At 40.2% G+C, this 18174-nt stretch overlaps 2 protein-coding genes and 2 non-coding genes across 4 annotated transcripts; all 4 read right to left on the bottom strand.

Moving 5' to 3' along the window:
- Positions 1-2643: 2643 nt before the first annotated feature.
- Positions 2644-8829, bottom strand: wdr12 (WD repeat domain 12). The gene is made up of 13 exons (XM_004066542.5): positions 8653-8829; positions 7759-7853; positions 6538-6632; positions 6316-6422; positions 6033-6148; positions 5794-5948; positions 5682-5727; positions 5516-5601; positions 5290-5430; positions 4161-4266; positions 3950-4082; positions 2976-3048; positions 2644-2892 (listed from the first exon to the last, which is right to left on the bottom strand). Exons 1-13 carry the CDS (start codon positions 8691-8693, stop codon positions 2815-2817), a joined length of 1272 nt encoding a protein of 423 aa, XP_004066590.1. The 5' UTR covers positions 8694-8829; the 3' UTR covers positions 2644-2814.
- A 2328-nt stretch (positions 8830-11157) lies between these two features.
- nop58 (NOP58 ribonucleoprotein homolog (yeast)) lies at positions 11158-18165 on the bottom strand. Its single transcript, XM_023965201.2, has 16 exons — positions 18124-18165; positions 17475-17649; positions 17060-17136; positions 16922-16974; positions 16669-16793; positions 16458-16594; positions 16192-16256; positions 14757-14891; positions 14382-14527; positions 13342-13468; positions 12981-13144; positions 12754-12888; positions 12100-12161; positions 11867-12021; positions 11663-11790; positions 11158-11589 (listed from the first exon to the last, which is right to left on the bottom strand). The coding sequence occupies exons 2-16, from the start codon at positions 17517-17519 to the stop codon at positions 11536-11538; spliced, it is 1608 nt and encodes a 535-aa protein (XP_023820969.1). The 5' UTR covers positions 17520-17649; positions 18124-18165; the 3' UTR covers positions 11158-11535.
- On the bottom strand, positions 13231-13312 carry LOC111946594 (small nucleolar RNA SNORD11B). Its single transcript, XR_002872327.1, has one exon. It is a non-coding gene; the product is annotated as a small nucleolar RNA SNORD11B (small nucleolar RNA).
- Positions 13540-13623, bottom strand: LOC111946593 (small nucleolar RNA SNORD11B). The gene has a single exon (XR_002872326.1). It is a non-coding gene; the product is annotated as a small nucleolar RNA SNORD11B (small nucleolar RNA).
- Positions 18166-18174: the final 9 nt, after the last annotated feature.

Here is an 18174-nt window from a genome sequence, read left to right as displayed (position 1 = left end):
ACCATCAATGTTATTTTATTAGCTTTATCATTGATTATTGTATAATAATAGTACTTCATCTGTTGAAAGGGAAAACGTTGGTTTTTCTGCTGGTACATATGCGCACACACACACACACACAAAAGTGAAGCCACTTCTTTCCAACATTCTGCTTCCAGCGTCACAGCAACTGTTATGTAAATTTGATTGGACTTTTTACTCTTTGATTTGTTGAAGTTATGTTTTTTGTGTTCCAGAGGCTCCAAGAGAGGCATGTAGGGAAGAGGACCCCACTGGATCCAAAATTCCTCCAACCTCAAATCCAATTGATATATATATAATGTATATAAATTTGTCATTCATAATTTTTTCTTTGCATTTTTAAAATTGGTTTGGCACCACTAAATGTACATCCAGCATGCAGGCAATAGACTGTATTGAATTCTTCAGCAGTAACAATAATGCAATACAATGCTTATGATAAAAGGTGCATTTGATTATACATCATGAATATTAACATATTTTATAAAAAATATGCATTTTATTAGGTATTACAATAATAGTGAGTACATTTATTTCCCTTTGGCTTCTTTATGTATATAATTCATGATACATAAACTCTCTCTTCTTGTTTGATCTTGTTTGTGTACAAATATATAGAATTAGTTTGTAGTATTTAAGTCAAATGGTAACGACTTGTTCCCAACTTAAAATACGAGAGGGTTTGGGGCCGCCGAGGCACCTGCCCTCGACTGCCACCCAAACCACATTGCATCGGGCCCTTTTGAGGTCTCCTACGATGGGTGGCGGGCCCATAGGAGAGTGGTCCGACGTCGCTCCTTCGGGCTGGACCCGACTGGGGCCCGTGGGAAGAGCCCTGGACACCAGGCGCTCGCCTGTGAGCCCCAACCCCGGGCCTGGCTCCAGAGTGGGGCCCTGGTGATGCCAATCCGGGCGACGTAATTGGGTCCTTGTTCTTTCCTTTCATCAAGGGGTTCTGAACCGCTCTTCGTCTGGCTCGTCACCCACAGAGATAGGGTATAGATATTAGAGATGGGGTGACCCACGGAGAGCTCGGAGTAGAACCGCTTCTCCTCCACATCGAAAGGAGCCAGTTGAGGTGGCTCGGGCATCTGGTCCGGATGCCTCCTGGAAGCCTCCCTGGAGAGGTGTTCCGGGCATGTCCCACTGGGTGGAGGCCCCAGGGAAGACCCATGACATGCTGGAGAGACTATGCCTCTCGGCTGGCCTGGGAACGCTTTGGGGTCCCCCCAGAGGAGCTGGAGGAAGTGGCTGGGGCAAGGGAAGTCTGGGGATCTCTGCTTAGACTGCTGCCCCCAGGACCCGGTCCCGGATAAGCGGAGGAAGATGGATGGACATTTATCCACACATTCAGCACAGATAGGCACACATTAATTTAGCAGTAACACAAGGGTTTCACTGTTCTCTTTTATGAAACTTTGTATTTTAGTTAAAAAAATTACATCTTTAATTTTGCAATCAAACACTATTTGCTTTACAATATTTTATACATGAAAAGTCACAATGTAACAACTACCTTATAATTATTTATAAAAGAAACAGATTTTGGAAATCATAAAAGTTTTCTAACTGCACATGACTTAACATGCTGGTCTTTTTTGTTCCATTCTGATGCAACTTTATAGTTTGACCAATAGATGTCACTGGTTTCTGTGTCAAATGCTTCACAACCCTGAACCCTTTCAATACAATGTGACTCATTGTGGTTCAGATAGCTAAGGTTTCTCCATCACTTGGTGTCCACAACCCACACAAGTGTTAGTTAGTGCAGCTCATCCAGGAAGGCACATCAATGCGAGCTGTGGCAAGAAGGTTTGCTATGTCTGTCAGCATAGTGTCCAGAACATGGAGGCTCTACCAGGAGGCAGGCCGGTACATCAGGGGATGTGGAGGAGGCCGTAGGAGGGCAACAACCCTGCATCAGGACCTCTGCTTCCTCCTTTGTGCAAGGAGAAACAGGAGGAGCACTGCCAAATGTCCTCCAGCAGGCCACAAATGTGCTTGTGTCTGCTCTAACTATTAGAAACAGACTCCATGAGGGTGGTTTGAGAGCCCGTCGTCCACAGCTAGGAGTTGTGCTTCCAGCCCAACACCATGCAAAACATTTAGTATTTGGTAGAGAACATCAAGGTTGGGAAATTAGCCACTGGCGCCCTGTGCTCTTCACAGATATAAGCAGGTTCACACTCAACACATGTGACAGACGTGACAGAGTCTGGAGTCGCCGTGGAGAACGTTCCGCTGCCAGCAGCATCAACCAACATGACCAGTTTGGCAGTGGGTCGGTAACGGTTTGGGGTGGCTTTTCAATGCTAGACCTCATGTGCCTGGAGTGTGTCAGCAGTTTCTGCTAGACAAAAGTATTGATGAAATGGACCCCAGACCTGAATCCAACTGAGCACACGTGTGTCTTGGTCAATCGATCAACGCTGGGTTTCACCACAAGCTATTTGACCGGAAATTTTTAGGTGTGCATCATCACTGTGAATTATCACTTTTTAATCCACACCCAGCAGCCAATCCGAATCGAGTATTCACCCGGACCATGGTATAAATATATATTTATATATTTTTTAAATCCATAAGAACAAGTTTGCCTGAATGACACACCAGAGACAACACTTGAGCAAAAATTAATTTATACTCTATTGTATACAGGAGAAAAACAAACAAAAATATGTCAGAGAACTGATAAGACTAAAAAAATAACAATGGCAGAGAGAGAAAAAAAATTAGGTAAACTATAATTTTTTTGCAGTACTTCCATGTTGGCACTGTTGGGATGGGAGGTTTCTACGCTCCGGCGTCTGTTCGACACGGAGAGTATTTGTAACTGTAAAGCTTGTTGTCCGCCCCGCCGCTTAACATTAGCTAAAAAACAAAAAGCAGAGTCAAGATAAGTCAACTCTGAAGTCTTGTCATGGGAGTCTGGAGTACATAAGAATTTGTCTCACCCCACTTTCCGTCCAATCCACACAGAACACTTTGTCCTCATGGGCCGCCAGGTCATACAAGGGAGCCTTACAGCTAAAGAGAGACAACGTGAGTGATAGGGCTGGGTATCACCAATAGTTTCCAGCATAGATTCAATTCAACAGAGCCTGGATCAAGTTTCTGTATTGTCCACTTGATTGGATCAATTTGGAATTTACACGGTTTACACATTTGGAGACATTTTTATAAAAAACACAAGTATTCTATTGGTTTTGAAGATAGTCATATTAATCTAATAAAGCTAACATTATGTAAAATGTTTTAATGAGATAATAAACCAATGAGCTTGTTAACACCATGCAGTGTTTCATAGTTTCTCAAACAGAGAAGCTCCAACAAAAATGTGGAGATCACTAACACTGTAAAGGCTCTAAACCGGCTCATATTACAAAGATAAATGTGCTGCCTTTCCTGCAGGGCGTTTCCGTTTGGCCATTAGGTGGAGCTCGCACTTTAGCATTACACTTTATTTGTCCCTCATCTGGTATAAAAATTGCTACAAAGAACTTTAATATGAGGTGAAGTGAAATTCTGGATCCAACAAAAATATATATAAGCCAGTTTTATGATAGTAAATCCTGAAAAACATGAAAACAGATGGAACGATGATAATTATTTAACCTTTGTTGTCCATTACAGAATATCTGTATCACAGTCATCAATAAATCCTCTGGACTCTGAATTTTTGACAAACACAAGCACATTTTTTTTTCTTTTTTCCATCCGAAGCATTCACGTAACTATGGTAACAAGCTTGGTCAAACAGGCAGTAGGTGACATGTTCTTTCTTCACATGATTCACAGTCAATTCAATGAGCTTCTGCACAAATTTTCACTAAACGCACCAAATGAGGGTAATTTTGCATCTGTAAAATAAATAAATAAAATATGCCTTAACTAGTGCCAAAATATGCGAAAAGCAATTTTCACAGACCTTCTGATGTCCCAAAGTTTGACCAGGTTGTCAAGGGAACCGGAGACAAGCTGGTGCTCGTGTGTCGGAGCCCATTTGACAGCAGTGACCCAGCCGGTGTGGGACGTTAGAGACAGCAACACCAAAGCTCCATCTGACAAACAAAAGTGACAACAGAAATAGGTTAATACATCATTTTTGGGGTGTATTTTTGATGTCAGCACAGCGGCACCTTTGGTCCGTGGATCCCAGAGGCGGATGTGTCTGTCTGTGCTCCCAGAGGCGAGCCGTCGACACAGAGGAGAGTAGGAGATGCAGTTGAACACTTTACTGCCCGTCTGAGGAGACAAAACATGGCAGATCCTGAAGAAATACCAGCTGGGAGGTGCTTGTTTTGTTCCTCTGAAGATCAGGAGGACAGATTATTCTCTAAAACCGGTCCATCGCACCAAATCTACAGCTAGAATGCTGCTTTTCAGCAACCACAGTGTTCGGATGATCAAATACTGACTAAAGCTATATACTATACGACCAGCATACCTTAAAATGAGATCACAGATTAGTTTTTAAATCCTGATGCTAGGCTGACAAAAGAAATCCCTTTAGACTTAAGAATAAATAAGAGATGCCATCTAGAGTCAGTCCTTATTAATACTTTTATTTTGAAAAGCCAAATTCGAAACTATAAAATACAGCAAATCTATTTGACCATAAGAAACTTTGACATTTATGAAGAGAAGGTTTGACTGCAGCAGTGCAAATGTGGCTAAAAAGGAGATTTTTCTGTCTTGTCTGTGTAAGTGTTTGGTTACGGATTAGTATTAGTGCTGTAAATATTTTCCCTTTAAATATGGATTTTTTAAAATGTTCCTCTTTACAGACACACACACTGATGAAAACTGGTTTTTATCACTCATTCCTGTGGCCTTTTTCTCACCATGGAGGACATATTTACAGAAAATTAAGCTTAAAATTACATTTCTGTACGTCTTTGTTTACCACCTGCACACAACTCAGATGTATTTTTTTTTTTACACGAACTGCTGCCGCCCTGCAGAAACGATGTCGTTAAACATAATCATAATTAAAAGCCCACTTTTGAAAATAGAATCAAAAGCTGATTAGAGTGGGATGAAATTATTTTGCAAGTTTTGAGAGTATTTGTTCTTCTTATTGAAACTTTTGTTTGCTTGATGTAGAGAAAAGCAGATTTTTCCTTCAATTATTAAGATGCATCTTCAAACATTTATCGTTTACAATAAAAAAATAAAGATTTTAAAAAAATGACCAGTTACTTTTTTTTAAGTCAAGCTAAATTAAGGAAAAGTTAAAAAAAAAAACAGGAAAAGAATTTGTCTCACCAGCGTGGTCTTCATCGCTCCAGCCTCCACGTCCCACACTCGTATGGTGTGATCCCACGATGCACTGCAGACCTCCTCCGCATCACTCCACAAGACGGAGGACACCGCTTCGTTGTGTCCGGATAACGTCATGAGGGGCGTCTGTCAAGATAGTATCAAAATGACGCTCCAGTGGACGTAACAAATCTAATTCGTTTTCCCTCTCCTCTTCCAGCTGGGAGCTCACCCTGGTCAGACCGAGCTGCTGGGTCTTCTGTTTCTTCCTTGGTCTGTCTGCGGCCTCCTCTACCTCATCTGCCTCATCTGTGGGCACTGGCAACAGGGAGGAAAACTTACAGATGACTTAAGGCTTTTTGGTGTCAACATTCTTGATTTTTTGATTCTTTTCTTACCTGCAGACCAGATTTTTAGCATTTTATCCCAGGAGCCACTGCAGAACTAAAGGAGACAACCAAAAATCAGGGACTTGTTATTTCTTTATTTTCTGGCTTTAATGGGTTTTACCTTTGAGCCAGTGGGGTCTGTGGAAACGGTGTCCACGCTGCCCGTGTGTCCTCTACAACAGTGCCTGGCTTTCACTTTGTTCCTCTCAGAGTTCCACTCCCACAGCAGCACCGTTTGGTCCAGAGACGCCGTCAGGAGCAGGGACGTCAGCCCGTCTGCAGAGAAACCCCAAGAGGTTTCAGTATCTGCGCCATTCTCCAAACCACGGAGACGACCCGACCGTTTCTGGGGCGTTTTACCTCTTTTGACCCAGGTTGCGTCTTTGACCACATCTAGATGTCCCGCCACTGTCATCACTGCCTTACCGTCCACAGACCAAATCCGGGCCGTCTTATCATAAGATCCAGTTAGAATCCTGCAGTGCAAAAACATTAAAAAAAAAAACCCCACAAATGAATATTTTCAGACTGTTTTGAGCTTATATCTGGGCAGATATAAGCACAACTCTCATTTAAATTGTGGGTTACACTCAGAAAACACTATTAAGTTCATAAAAACTGATCTGGTTTGGATTTATCTCACCATTCACTGTCGGCATCTATAGAACTAATCCAGTCATCGTGCATCATGCACTCCTCGGGTTCTGGGGCCGTTATTTTCTCCACATACTCGATCTCCACCACGTCTTCCTAAAACATGGAGAAAAACTCGATAAATACCTCATTGACTGAAATCGAGAATAAGCACAGACGCATTAAAAGTGGTTAAAAGAAAAAAAAGTCCATGGAATTTGAGCTGCCTTACTGTAGATATTCCCTCTGTGTCCATGTGAGCGGACAGTGGCATTCGCAGGAACTGACCCCTGACCAGGAAGTCAAACTCCACCTTGCTGTGAGATGCTGTCAAAGATAATTCAAATTTTGTTGTGATGAGAAAGTGTGACAAGTGCAGATAATCCCCTTTCATAAATATGAGGTGTTATGTTCAGAAAAGTTGCCTTTCAGGTTTATCAATAATGCTTCAGACAGGAGTGGTGGTATTATGATGTGGTGCTATTTCTGTCACCCAAAAAAAAATGAAGTAACCCTGAACAGACTACATTTTATAACTTTGTGCATCTTCAGACATTTAAATGCATGTTCTCCTCATGCATGTGTGGGGTTTTTTCTCCCACAGTCCAATAACATCATTTATAGGTTCATTAAGAGTCTCTAAATTGCCCCTAGGTGTGCATGTGATTGTGTGGCCTTGACACAGACTGTAATTCAGGGTGTACACCGCCTTTGCAGCAACCCTGTGACCCATTCTGTTTTCGTGCTCAGCCCATTTCCTTATTTCTCATCGTCTTTCCCCATCAGTTAGGGGGTGGGGGGTGTGAAAGGGGTGGGGGGCTTGTGTGTAGGTATGGGGAGGGGGCTCTTTTAATTTTTGTGGTTGTTTTTATTATTTACTTTGTTTTCTTTTCATGTAAAGAACTTTGTGTTACGCTTTCGTAGGAATAGTGCTGTATAAATAAAGTTTGATTTGATATAAAGGGATACAGTAAGTTATGAAGATGGGTGAATGGATGGGTTATGTCGGTATACCGGTAATCTGGTTTCCACACCTCCACTGCCTAGGGGCATCGACACATTTCAAGTACATGCACCTTTCTTGAAAAGACTGAAGACTCACAGCCCTTTAAACTGTAAATGCGCATCTGGAGAATGGAAAACGGCTTTGATGGGGAAAACGAAGGCCTACATGGATCATGCATCAGAATGGAGAAGAGAAGGGAGCCAGTGGCCCAACCAGTTTATTTTCTATGTCACAAATATGCTCTTTTTCAAAACAACATTTTTTCCGTCAGGTCCTGATTCACGACGATTTGAATAAAAAATATTTAGAAATGCAGTTTTAAGATACTATGAGCGTTTGCATATTTTAAACGTCACTATGCAGCCATGTTTAGTTATTTCGGACTTTCTTTCTAAAACTTTAAATGCAAAAGTTTAGCATAAAAGTGTCTGTTAAATTCAAATTTACCATGTTTGGCCTCCAGCAGCTTGTTGATAATATTGCTGAGGTCCCCCACTTCCGAAGCAGCTGGGATGGAGAACGGCACGTCATCAACTGCATACCTGCAGAAACACGATTATGCATCCAAAACAAGAGAGTTTAGTAACATATGCATCACAATAATAAACATTTCTAGAATAATAATGTTATATTCGTCATTTAATTAGAGTGATCTATAGATGTTGATTTTTGTCTGAGTATAACTTTTTAAGAAGTGTGTCTCTGGGCAAAAATCTACTACAAAAATGTTGGTAAAAACTAATTATAACTTGATATATTTCTCAACCCTAATGAAAGTAAAAAGTGACTCCATTGGATTAAGTCATTACATACATACATACATACATACATACATACATACATACATACATACATACATACATACATACATACATACATACATACATACATATTTATTAAAATTCCATAGTTATAAAAAAACATAATATTCAAAAATGAAGGAAAATGTCAAATATAAAATATGACAGAAATTTAAAACTCTTTTTTAACGGAGTTTAAAGTTTTCCTTCTTATATTATAAGATATAATTTCAGAATTTTTTTAGGAATTGTAACGTTTTGTATAATGTCCCATAACTCCTCTAACTCTTAGGCATAGCATGATCTAAATGTCGATTTCTGTGAGAATTTTATCAATTATTTTAAAGTGGTTTAATTTCAAATGTTTTATAACTAAAGATAAACAAGTCCCGTTAAAAAAAAACCTAATAAAGTGACGTTTAATGCACAGAAACTACTTAAATTATAAGTTGTCTGCATGGTTTAATTTAATGCACCTAGCTAGGAGGCTAGCAGAAGCTAACTTAGCTCCGCTTCTAACTTGTAAGAAGTCAAGTCTCACCTTTTGTTCTCTGTGAAGAACCGTGCCTGTATTTGCGACATTTTCCTCACTTTATGTCCGTTTTAGAGTTACACAAAAGTGCAGACAGAAGCACAAAATTGCCAAGATTCATTCAAAACACACCGCAGCCATGTGTTGCCGTCTGTCACTACGCATGCGTACTGGGGAGCAAGGCTACTTAATCGAAAACAGAGTTCAAGTTACTCCATCCTCGATTATTAATGCCTGATTGCACCACATGCAAGTCTACGACGGAGTATTAGGGCCACCAAAAAAAATAATTAGAGCCACCAAAAAAAAAAGAAGTAAAATTACGAGATTTTATCTCGTAAATTTAGGAGATAAAAACTCGTAAATTTACGACTTTTTATCTCATGAATTTACGACTTAAAATCTCATAAATTTACGAGAAAAAAGTCGTAGATTAAGGAAAAACACCGAAGTTGTCCGTTTATTGGAGCCTAGCTTGAAGATGAAGTATGTGGAGCCTTTTGTGAAGCTTCATTTCCGGATTACTATAGGTGTAAAACAAAGAGATTCTGAACCTTTTGGCGACTCAAAATCAGATTATTTTCCGTGTAGCAGTCTTTCCGGGGTTCAGTGTCAGTAAAGCGGAGTTTAATATATAAAATAAGGAGCTCAGAGACACGTTTGGATGTAGACAATCGCTGCAGCCTTTATTCTCCTTTTCATTCACATATCCTGAAGTTCATTTGTCTCATTACGTCATGAACCTGTCATCCCAACACCAATGCGGAAGTAAACAGTCTTACAAACGCCCCCTCCTGCAGATGAAATGTCCCGTTTCAGCATAAAACAATAAAGAGGAATGAAAATAGTGTTTTATATTAGCTTTGGAACGTTGAAAATGCCAAAAAAAAGTGCTCCTCCTTTTGTGTTACGGAAGCGTCACACAGACGTAGAGTCTTGTCTTTGGTGGAGGAAGAAAGGATTCAAGCGAACAGCTGCAGGGACACCGACGACGGCTTCATCAGGCTGCAGAGATCCTGCAAACCAACCATCAATAAATAAAACTTTAATGAATCGTAAATCAAACAAATGACCTTCCAGACATTTGGAACGTTATCAATAAACATTCAGCTCACCTGTTCAACAAAGTTTACTCGGTCTTCTCTGCGGCTGCACGGCGTTCACCTGCTGCTCTGCATGCTCATTTTTTTACTGATTTAAAAAAAGTCCAATTAAATGTGGAATTTCTTTTAAATACATGCTTTTCTTTCCACTGATGATCTTTGATATTAATTAGTGTGATTAAAGTTCTTTCAAAATAAAACTTTTTTTTAGAATTTTTTATAATTGAATGTGGAATTTTATTCATTTCAATGACGTTCTTTAACACGATTTAAAAATATTAAATCCCTTGGTGGGTTAGAATTTCCCTAGATGGCCTAATAATAATCCAGATGGTCAATCATGGATAGATGAAGAACAGTCACTGAATGAAGAGACTGATCTATCAGATTTTCCTTTTAATTACAGCTCCATTTACTTTGAAAGCATTAATATCTAAACCACGTTAACAGCCTGGTGGAATTTCTTTAAAAAGAATAACTCCTCTCTCACAACCATTTTGGAACGAACCTAATGTCCCGATAAGCAAGAAAATGCTCAACTTTCCAACCTGGAAGCCTAAAGGATTTACACATCTAGAACATACAATTCAAGATAAAACCTTAATATCTTTTGAAAGGTGGTTATGGATTAAGTAATAACATTTTTTTAGAATATCAGTGGAATATTAGCGGAAATCAGTAGTTAGTGCGAGGTTTAATCCGAGTCATAAAAATCTGACAATACTTGATTCAGTAAATACATTTCTGAACCTAATTCTACAAAATTTTGTCAAAAATATATATATTTATGAGTCACATTGGAAACCAAGTTATGTTGCCAACAAAGAAGTGTACAGACTTGGCTTGGGTATTTAATTCAGGCGAACCTTTTTGGTCACAGATCTGCTCAAACACCTTTAGACTGACCAAAAGTCCTAACCTGCAGCTTAATCTGTTTAAAACTCTTCATAGGACTCACTTACACAAGACCAAGGATGTTCATGATGGGCCAAAGAGAATCAGACACTTGTGGGTTTTGTAATAACACCCTGGATGATTACCCGCATGCACTGTGGCTCTGCCGTCCACTTTCTCCACAGAGCTAGCAGGGTTTGGCCAAAAAGCTTTGCAAAAGTTTGGTTGTGGGCGAAACACAGGTTGCTGAGCTCGACTCTCGGATGACGTCACCACATTGAGTGAGAGGCGGGGCTTCAGAGATCAAGTTGTCTCTAATTTCTTGATTGGAAACAAGCTCAGGAATATAACTAATATTTATAAAAAAAAAGTGTTCTTTTGTGTGGGAAGTAATATCATATACAGATTTTTTTTTTATTTTACTCTAAAAGGCTTAAGAATTGTATGGTATTGGCTCTATAGCACAGAATGTGGGCATTAAACGTGACTTCTGTAACTGAATGCAAATCACAACATCTACAAGTTTGTAATAATTTTTATTCAATCGTCCATCTTGAGTCCAGATTTAGCTTCGTCTGGCTCCAAAAATAAACTTCAATCAATAATTGGAAAGAAAGGTTAACTTTACAGCAAGACGTTTGTTCGTCCATCCTTTTTTTTTTCAACATTGGAAATGTTTCCTCTAAGACACAGATTTAAAATCCCTTTTCAAAGAGACAAAAATATAAAATGGTGTCAAAGAAAGAACGGACAAACAGGAACTTTCTTTTTGTTGTGTCTAAAATTAAACATTCTGTAGTATAATGGAACAATGCAGATGATACCTTCTATGGGTAAAAAACAAAACAAAATTAGAGACATATCTAAAATAAATATATACACTGGCTCCATCTCCTTATTCGTCATCTTCCTCCTTCTTTTTCTTCTTCTTCTTCTTTTTCTCTGTTGACTGAAGAGTAAATGTGAGCAGTTAGAACAGGATTCCAGATTTTGCCCCCACAAACGTTTGGCCTAAGGCTCACCTCCATTACTGCCACCTCCTCTTCCTCCTCCTTTAGCTCTTCAGCTGGTTCCTCCACTGCTTTCTTGTCCTTTTTCTTCTTCTTTTTCTTGGGCGTCTCCGGTTCGGCTGAAGTTTCAGGCGTTTCTTCTGGAACACACATGGTCAAACTTGAGCGTCGTGAACATCTCAACCCCCCCGCGGCGTCCCTTCATCACTTGCTCACCTTGAACTTGGGGCTCTTTCTTTGGCTTCTTGGACTTCATCCCCGATGTGGTGGGCTCCTCTGCAGCCTCCTGCTGCTCCACCTCCTCGAATTTCCTCTTCTTTGAGGTGGAGGGGATGGTGGAGTCTCCAGATGGATCGTAAATTTTCACCTCGCTGAAAACAAATCAACACATGTCGCACAAACGTGCAGAAGTAAAGGATCCCTGCAGAGAGGAGTGCTCTGCTCCTAACCTCTTGTGTTGGTATTTGTCAGCCCTCGCCATGGCTTTGCCAGAACCGCTGATTTTACGGATCTGAAATGGAAGATTTGGTTATAAGTAACTGAGATTATGGCATCAAAATGGTGTTAAAATAGAAGACGTTTTAAAAAAATATATATATTCAAGTCATGATTCCAATAATTCACAATTTAGATTCTAATCATCTTTGGTACCTTCTACGGCATATAAAGTTATAAATAAAGTTTGTAGAGTTTGAATGGCGTTGGCACGACGAGCGAGCAAAAGCAGCTCATTTAATTTAAATTTTTACTGGCACATTGTAAAAATGTAATACACGGATCAATCCTGGATCAAGGTGAGCAAAACGATAGGTCATGCAATATGAACATATTAGGAATGTGGGCGTGGCTAACAAAAAACATCTGCTTCCAAGAATATCCAAACATTGACTTAAGCCGACTCTGATGAAAATTACACCAATCTGTTCGGCGGCCCCAGGGGACCGAAACATTAAATGATTGCTATGGCGACAAACCGGCAGAAAAGCGTCCATTTTGAAAAAAAAAAAAAAGGGACAGCCACTTAAAATAAAATAATAATAAAAAATTCGAACTTTTAAAATATAGAAATGAAATGGCAGGAAATCCTGAAATCTTTTACGTACCCCCCTGTCCTCCAGCTGCCGGAGTCTGGCCTCCAGCTTGGCTCGGTTCTCGATTCCCATTTCGGCGTTCGTGTCTTCTCCCAGAGCGTCGTAGCGAATAGCCAGCGACGCTTTTGCAGCGAGCATTCTGGAGATCTGCAGAGGAGGTGAAAGGATTGTTCAATTTTTTTTTATTCTTGATGGTGATCAGTCATCATTTATCCCTCCCTCGGTTCTCCGGAACATACTTTGCCCTTGTTCTTGGCAGTGGTCTGTCCCACTAGGGAGGCGTGGTAAATGAGACCATATTTGGGCGTATCTTTGCGGGTCTTCAGAGCTCTGAAAAGAGCTTTCTCTGCGCCCAGGATCTGCACCGTGGAGGCCGGATGCTTGGCCAGATTCAGAAGTGAACCTGAACACGAAAGAGTTAAAAAATAAAATATTAAGAGTGGCAAATATGATCTGAACTTGGTGTTGAGGAGAAAATAGCCTAAAGAATATGAGCTCAGAAGAGGTAGTGACTTAAAACCGTCATCAGATTCAGGAAAACGACGTTTTGTCCGCATCATCATTGCCCGCCTTGTTCCCTCTCTGCTGCACAAAACCTACCGGCATGCGAGATGAGCCGGGCGCCAACCAGCTCGCCCACCATCACCGTCAAGTTGGGAGCGATGGCCGTCATCCGGTTCTTCAGGTAATCGTAGAGCTGTGCGCGGTAATCCGAGATCTCGATCACCTGGGGAGGAAGCAGATCCGTTTGAAGGTCGCGCAGGAGACAAACGCTTTGGCGCCGCGGCGAGCATCACGTGACAGTTCAGATGAGGTAGTGACTGAAAACCCACACGGGGATATTCAGGATGAAGACAACTGTCGACATCATCAGCACTGCCACTGCTACTCCACAAACCTTTGAAGTCAGACCTATCAGCAAAAAGACTCTTCTTTGGGATCAGACAGATCGTTTCCGATTCAATTTACTTGAGATTTTCAATAGAGTAGTTCCATTTATTTGCAGACAAAACATGCCCAATAAAACCCAAAAATGTTTAGTTTTGGATGCATTCAATGCTTATCCAGAAAAATCATTTTAGTGAATTGTGAGAAACTTTCATGCGAAGATCTTCTTGAATGCATAAACTCCTTCAGGCTACTGGAAAATGTTCGACTCGACTTTGTACTTCAGCTTTTTTGTTAAGTTAATTTTTAAATAATAATCTGTGTCATGCTTAATCAAAATAAAGCTTCAATTCCACAAAAAAAAAAAAAACTTCTTTGCTTTTTGAGACATGAATGCAGAGAACATTAAGCTACAACGATTATTTAGACCTAACAATTTAGGAGACTATAAGTTCCAATCTGGACTCAGTTTTTAATTTTCATTTAACAATTTGCAGTTGAAGTTGATTATTTAGAATTTACCATGTAATGCTAATATTTTTGCTCTTTTCCACACCAAATTTGATCTGAGGACGCACCACCATCTACAAATATTTTTTCTTTCCTTTATCCTTAAATCCTTGGCCGACGTTTTAAAACATAGAGCTGATTGCAATTTTGTTAACATTTCAAAATTAATAAACTACAACAAAAATACGGCAACGTAGCGCCCAGCACAGACACCAGCATGCGTTCCATCAAGGAGAACAGACCTGATCGCAGAGATGTCGAATGTTGGCGATGTCCTGCTCCGACACTTCTGTTCCCATGGAGATTTCAGCGGCCAGCTTGACCTCTGCCTCCACCTCTTCTGGAAGGATCTCCGATAGATCGGTGGTCGCCACGTTTGTGCGGTCGCCTGCAGAGAGGAGGGACCAGCGTCAGCTTTCAATAACCATGAAGGGATTGTTTTTTCTTTTCTTTTTGTTTTTAAAAAGAGAAACGTTTAAATTGTCTGTCTCAACACTGGATTCTGTGATAAAGAGAATCACTGAAAACATCTGCAACAGTTGCAAAAAACAAACAAAACTGCACAAATTCCCATAGATTCACACTCTAGTGTAAAAAGATAACGGTTGGATTCTTACCAATTTTAAGGACAGTTTTGCAATAAGCTAAATTGTCGACGACAACCTTTCCGAGCTCGGGGAAGTGCCAGCCGTACCACTCCCTACAGCGCATGATGTAGTTATTCAGCTCCTTGTCCAGGTCGTCCAGTAGAGCTGCAGGAAAACATCCAAACCGATTATAATATACTTTTTAAAAAATTGGTTGGTTAACAAGAAACGTTTGTCAACTTTTCCATACTAAAAAACCAAAAACAAACATGGTTGCGAAACACCCACTCTGAAGAAAACAGTGTTATTGGCGTCTTTAACATGAAGTTGGTGCATTTTTCTGAGGTGGACAAATACTAAGAACATTGAGCCCAAAATTGCATTTCTGAGGATTTATTTTTTCAAATTGTGAATCAGAAGCGGACGAAAAAAATGCATTTGTGACGCAAAGAAACGCCGGGCGGGCCACAAGCTCCCTCAGCAACAGGGAGGGGAAGAGTGGGCGGGGATCTCCACGCCGCCAATGATCCGGTTGTCACTACCGGATCTGTAACGGCTACCAGCTTGGTGCCTGCATCCGCAAATTTTACGTCACATCCTCTTTGTGACCAACATTGTGACAACTATGCAATTTGATTTGGATTTTCTCCTTTAATTTGTTTATTTCTTGTACGCTTGTTGTTTCGAGATCGTAAACCTTGGAATTCATTGTTAAATTAGAAAAAAAAGGTAGGAGTTCTGCCTAATTTACAACGGTCCAAGCCCTTTAAACAGCAGATAACTCTGCGATCACACGAATGTATGCTTCCTTTACCCCCCCCCCCCCCCCCCCCCAAACTAAAATTACAGCTCCATTAAATAAAAGAACGCCGCCTAAACGTTATGTAAATGGTGCATGACATCATGGAAACCAGACAGCTTGGACCCATTCTCTGATCAATTATTTCTTTTATATGAACTGAGGGCATTATACTCTGGGGAGATGCCCCCGGGGCAACTGCTGCCGCTTTAGCAATTAATGACGGGTCTATGTTATGTTATGGTGAGTGACATTGTCTCCTGGTACAATGGGGAGCAAAAGGCTGTCAAACACAACAGAAGGACACTTTTGAAGTCCTCGTGTGGTTGTCTCTACGATAGCGCACTTCTGATCTTTAAAGTTTCTCTTTTTCTTCAGAATTAATTGTTTAAATATAAAGTCAAATACTTTAGTAGACACGTTTCACACATGTGAGGACCAGTTGGGTTGCCCACAAGTCCGAGGCGAATTTCTGATGAACTCCTGCCGCTCTGCAGAAACTATGTCTAGAAAACGAGACACTATTTTTTTTGCCTCTGGCTAAAAAATGCCTTATCATAATTGAGGGACTGCTGGGAACCCTTTGAAAATAGATCAAAATATAACTGAAGTGGGTCTTTAGTGTCTTGTTTTTCCCGTTTCCAGCTGTTCACCATAAATACTTACAAATGGCCTGCACAATCATGGTATCCACTTTGTCGGGGCTGAACTTGAGCTTGTAACGGGATAAACTGGGGGTAGAGGAAAAACAACAAAACATAACCTGGTTAGTTAATAATGAAGAACGTTCTACAACAAAGAAGAACGTTGAAAAAGAGCTGATGCCTCAGTGGTAGTGACGAATGCTGATGGAAATCCACAGACGTGTTTCAGACAGCAGAGTGTAATCATAGGCAATACCAGCAGCAGCAACACAGCTCTGCACAACTAACCTGTGAGCCAAACCGAGGGACATGGCACTCATCTCTTTAGGAGGAAGTCCAGAGATGAGGCTCTCCATCTGGCTCCTGATGCATCTCATCAGTTCAGCCACAGCGGAGCTGTGGACACAGCTCAGCTCAAGCTTGTCCTGAAACCCAAACATCATCAGAATAAAGACGACACACTGCAGGCAGAGTGTTTGACACAGATTTGATCGCTTACTTTAATTACTCCACCAAGTTTGGCATCGCTGACAGCAAGCTCCTCGTGGGCTTCCTTGGCAACGACTTTCTTTAAAACTTTCTTCAAACTCTTCCCGATTTTCCCCTCCACCAGGGCGGTTGCAGCTTCACGGTAGAAGAAAGGTAAAGTTCTATTTGTGGGCTCAATTTTATGTGAATTGCGAATTTGTTGTAGATGAATCAGACACAGAAAATTATGTATGTAAAGGTGGACAGTTGGACAAAAGCTGTACCTGCTAGAGCCTCAGTTGTGTCAGTGAACTTCTCAAAATGCTTCAGTTTGACTCTAAAAACAAAAAGAATTCAATTTATACTTTCAGTAATATAAAATAAACTTACAATGTGATAACCCCAAATGTATATACACTTACACTTTATTAGCTTTCTCAGGAGTTTCAAACTCCTTATAAAGACTGTCGACTTGCTGCAGCTTGGATTCATCGAGAACCTACAAAAATAAAAGAAATATGGAGGGATAAAATTAATTTAACAAGTTTCAATCGATACCAACCAAGTTGTGGTGAGTGCCCACGTGGTTACAGGCCTGCAGAATGCTAACCAACTTAAAAATCAAACTTGAACAAAAGCTCACTTCAGCACATTTGATTTCAATTGAATAAGCTTAACCTGTACGGCACTTTTGTTTCCAGCTCGAAAAAAATACAACAGGAACAGACTACGGTCATATTTTTTTATGCTAACCTAAGCTAACTCGTTAGCCAACAAGAACAAATAACATTTGAGTTTTTAATATTAAATAAAAGGAATAAAGGGGATGCGAATTACCTTGAAAATAGCATATCCTGCGGCGGTTTCAAATAAAACTAACATTTTGAAGCTTTACTATGTTTCTTTCCTTATGGCGTGCTCGCCCCAACGAGCGGACACGTTTTTTACTGAGCACGCGCTGCCGTCCGAAAACCCCACGCGGCACAGACAGGAAGCTGTGGGGTTGCCAGCTCTGGAAAGAAAAAAACTCAAATTCAAACATAATTCGTTTAGTTCAACCAGTACCTGGAATTTATCCAAATGTATATCGTGTAAAATTAAAAATACATATATAATATGCTATTCGATTTTTTGAGGTGTTGAAAACTATCTTAATTGCAAATAAACAGCTTAAGTTGTTTTATTTTAGGAAGCAAAAAATAAATGAATAAATAAATAAGAGACAGAGAAAAAAAACCGATGAAATACTTATAGAATTATTCCTTATATTGATGACATTTTTTACTTGTTATAGAAAAGCATACTGACAGAGTACATATCTTAGAATGTTTCCTTTAAACGTTTTCAATGAGCGTTCGTTCACCCCAAACATGGCAACAAGACGGTTCTTCAGAAAAACTTGCATAAATTCGGACACTGAATTTAAAAGACATAAAACACAGATCCGTACAATAAAAACACATCTGATAGAATTTAGGATACGTACAGGCATTAAATATGCATCATTAGGATACATTTAGCTTACAAATGAGTGTTT

The sequence above is a fragment of the Oryzias latipes genome, chromosome 2, assembly GCF_053564925.1.
Source record: "Oryzias latipes strain Hd-rR chromosome 2, Olatipes_Hd-rR_3.1".
NCBI classification, from domain to species: domain Eukaryota; kingdom Metazoa; phylum Chordata; class Actinopteri; order Beloniformes; family Adrianichthyidae; genus Oryzias; species Oryzias latipes.
This window is presented reverse-complemented; position numbering and strand designations above follow the sequence as displayed.

Bases quoted from the DNA above. Each gene is read 5' to 3' on its own strand.
- nop58 (XM_023965201.2), bottom strand. From the start codon at position 17,519: ATGTTAGTTTTATTTGAAACCGCCGCAGGATATGCTATTTTCAAG. The intron at 16,975-17,059 runs GTAAGTGTATAT...TTTTGTTTTTAG, and splicing joins CCTGAGAAAGCTAATAAAGT to AGTCAAACTGAAGCATTTTG. The intron at 16,257-16,457 runs GTTAGTTGTGCA...CTCTACCCCCAG, and splicing joins TCCCTCGGTTTGGCTCACAG to TTTATCCCGTTACAAGCTCA.
- wdr12 (XM_004066542.5), bottom strand. From the start codon at position 8,693: ATGTCGCAAATACAGGCACGGTTCTTCACAGAGAACAAAAG. The intron at 6,423-6,537 runs GTAAGGCAGCTC...TCCATGTTTTAG, and splicing joins ACACAGAGGGAATATCTACA to GAAGACGTGGTGGAGATCGA. The intron at 4,083-4,160 runs GTGCCGCTGTGC...TTTGTTTGTCAG, and splicing joins CTGGGATCCACGGACCAAAG to ATGGAGCTTTGGTGTTGCTG.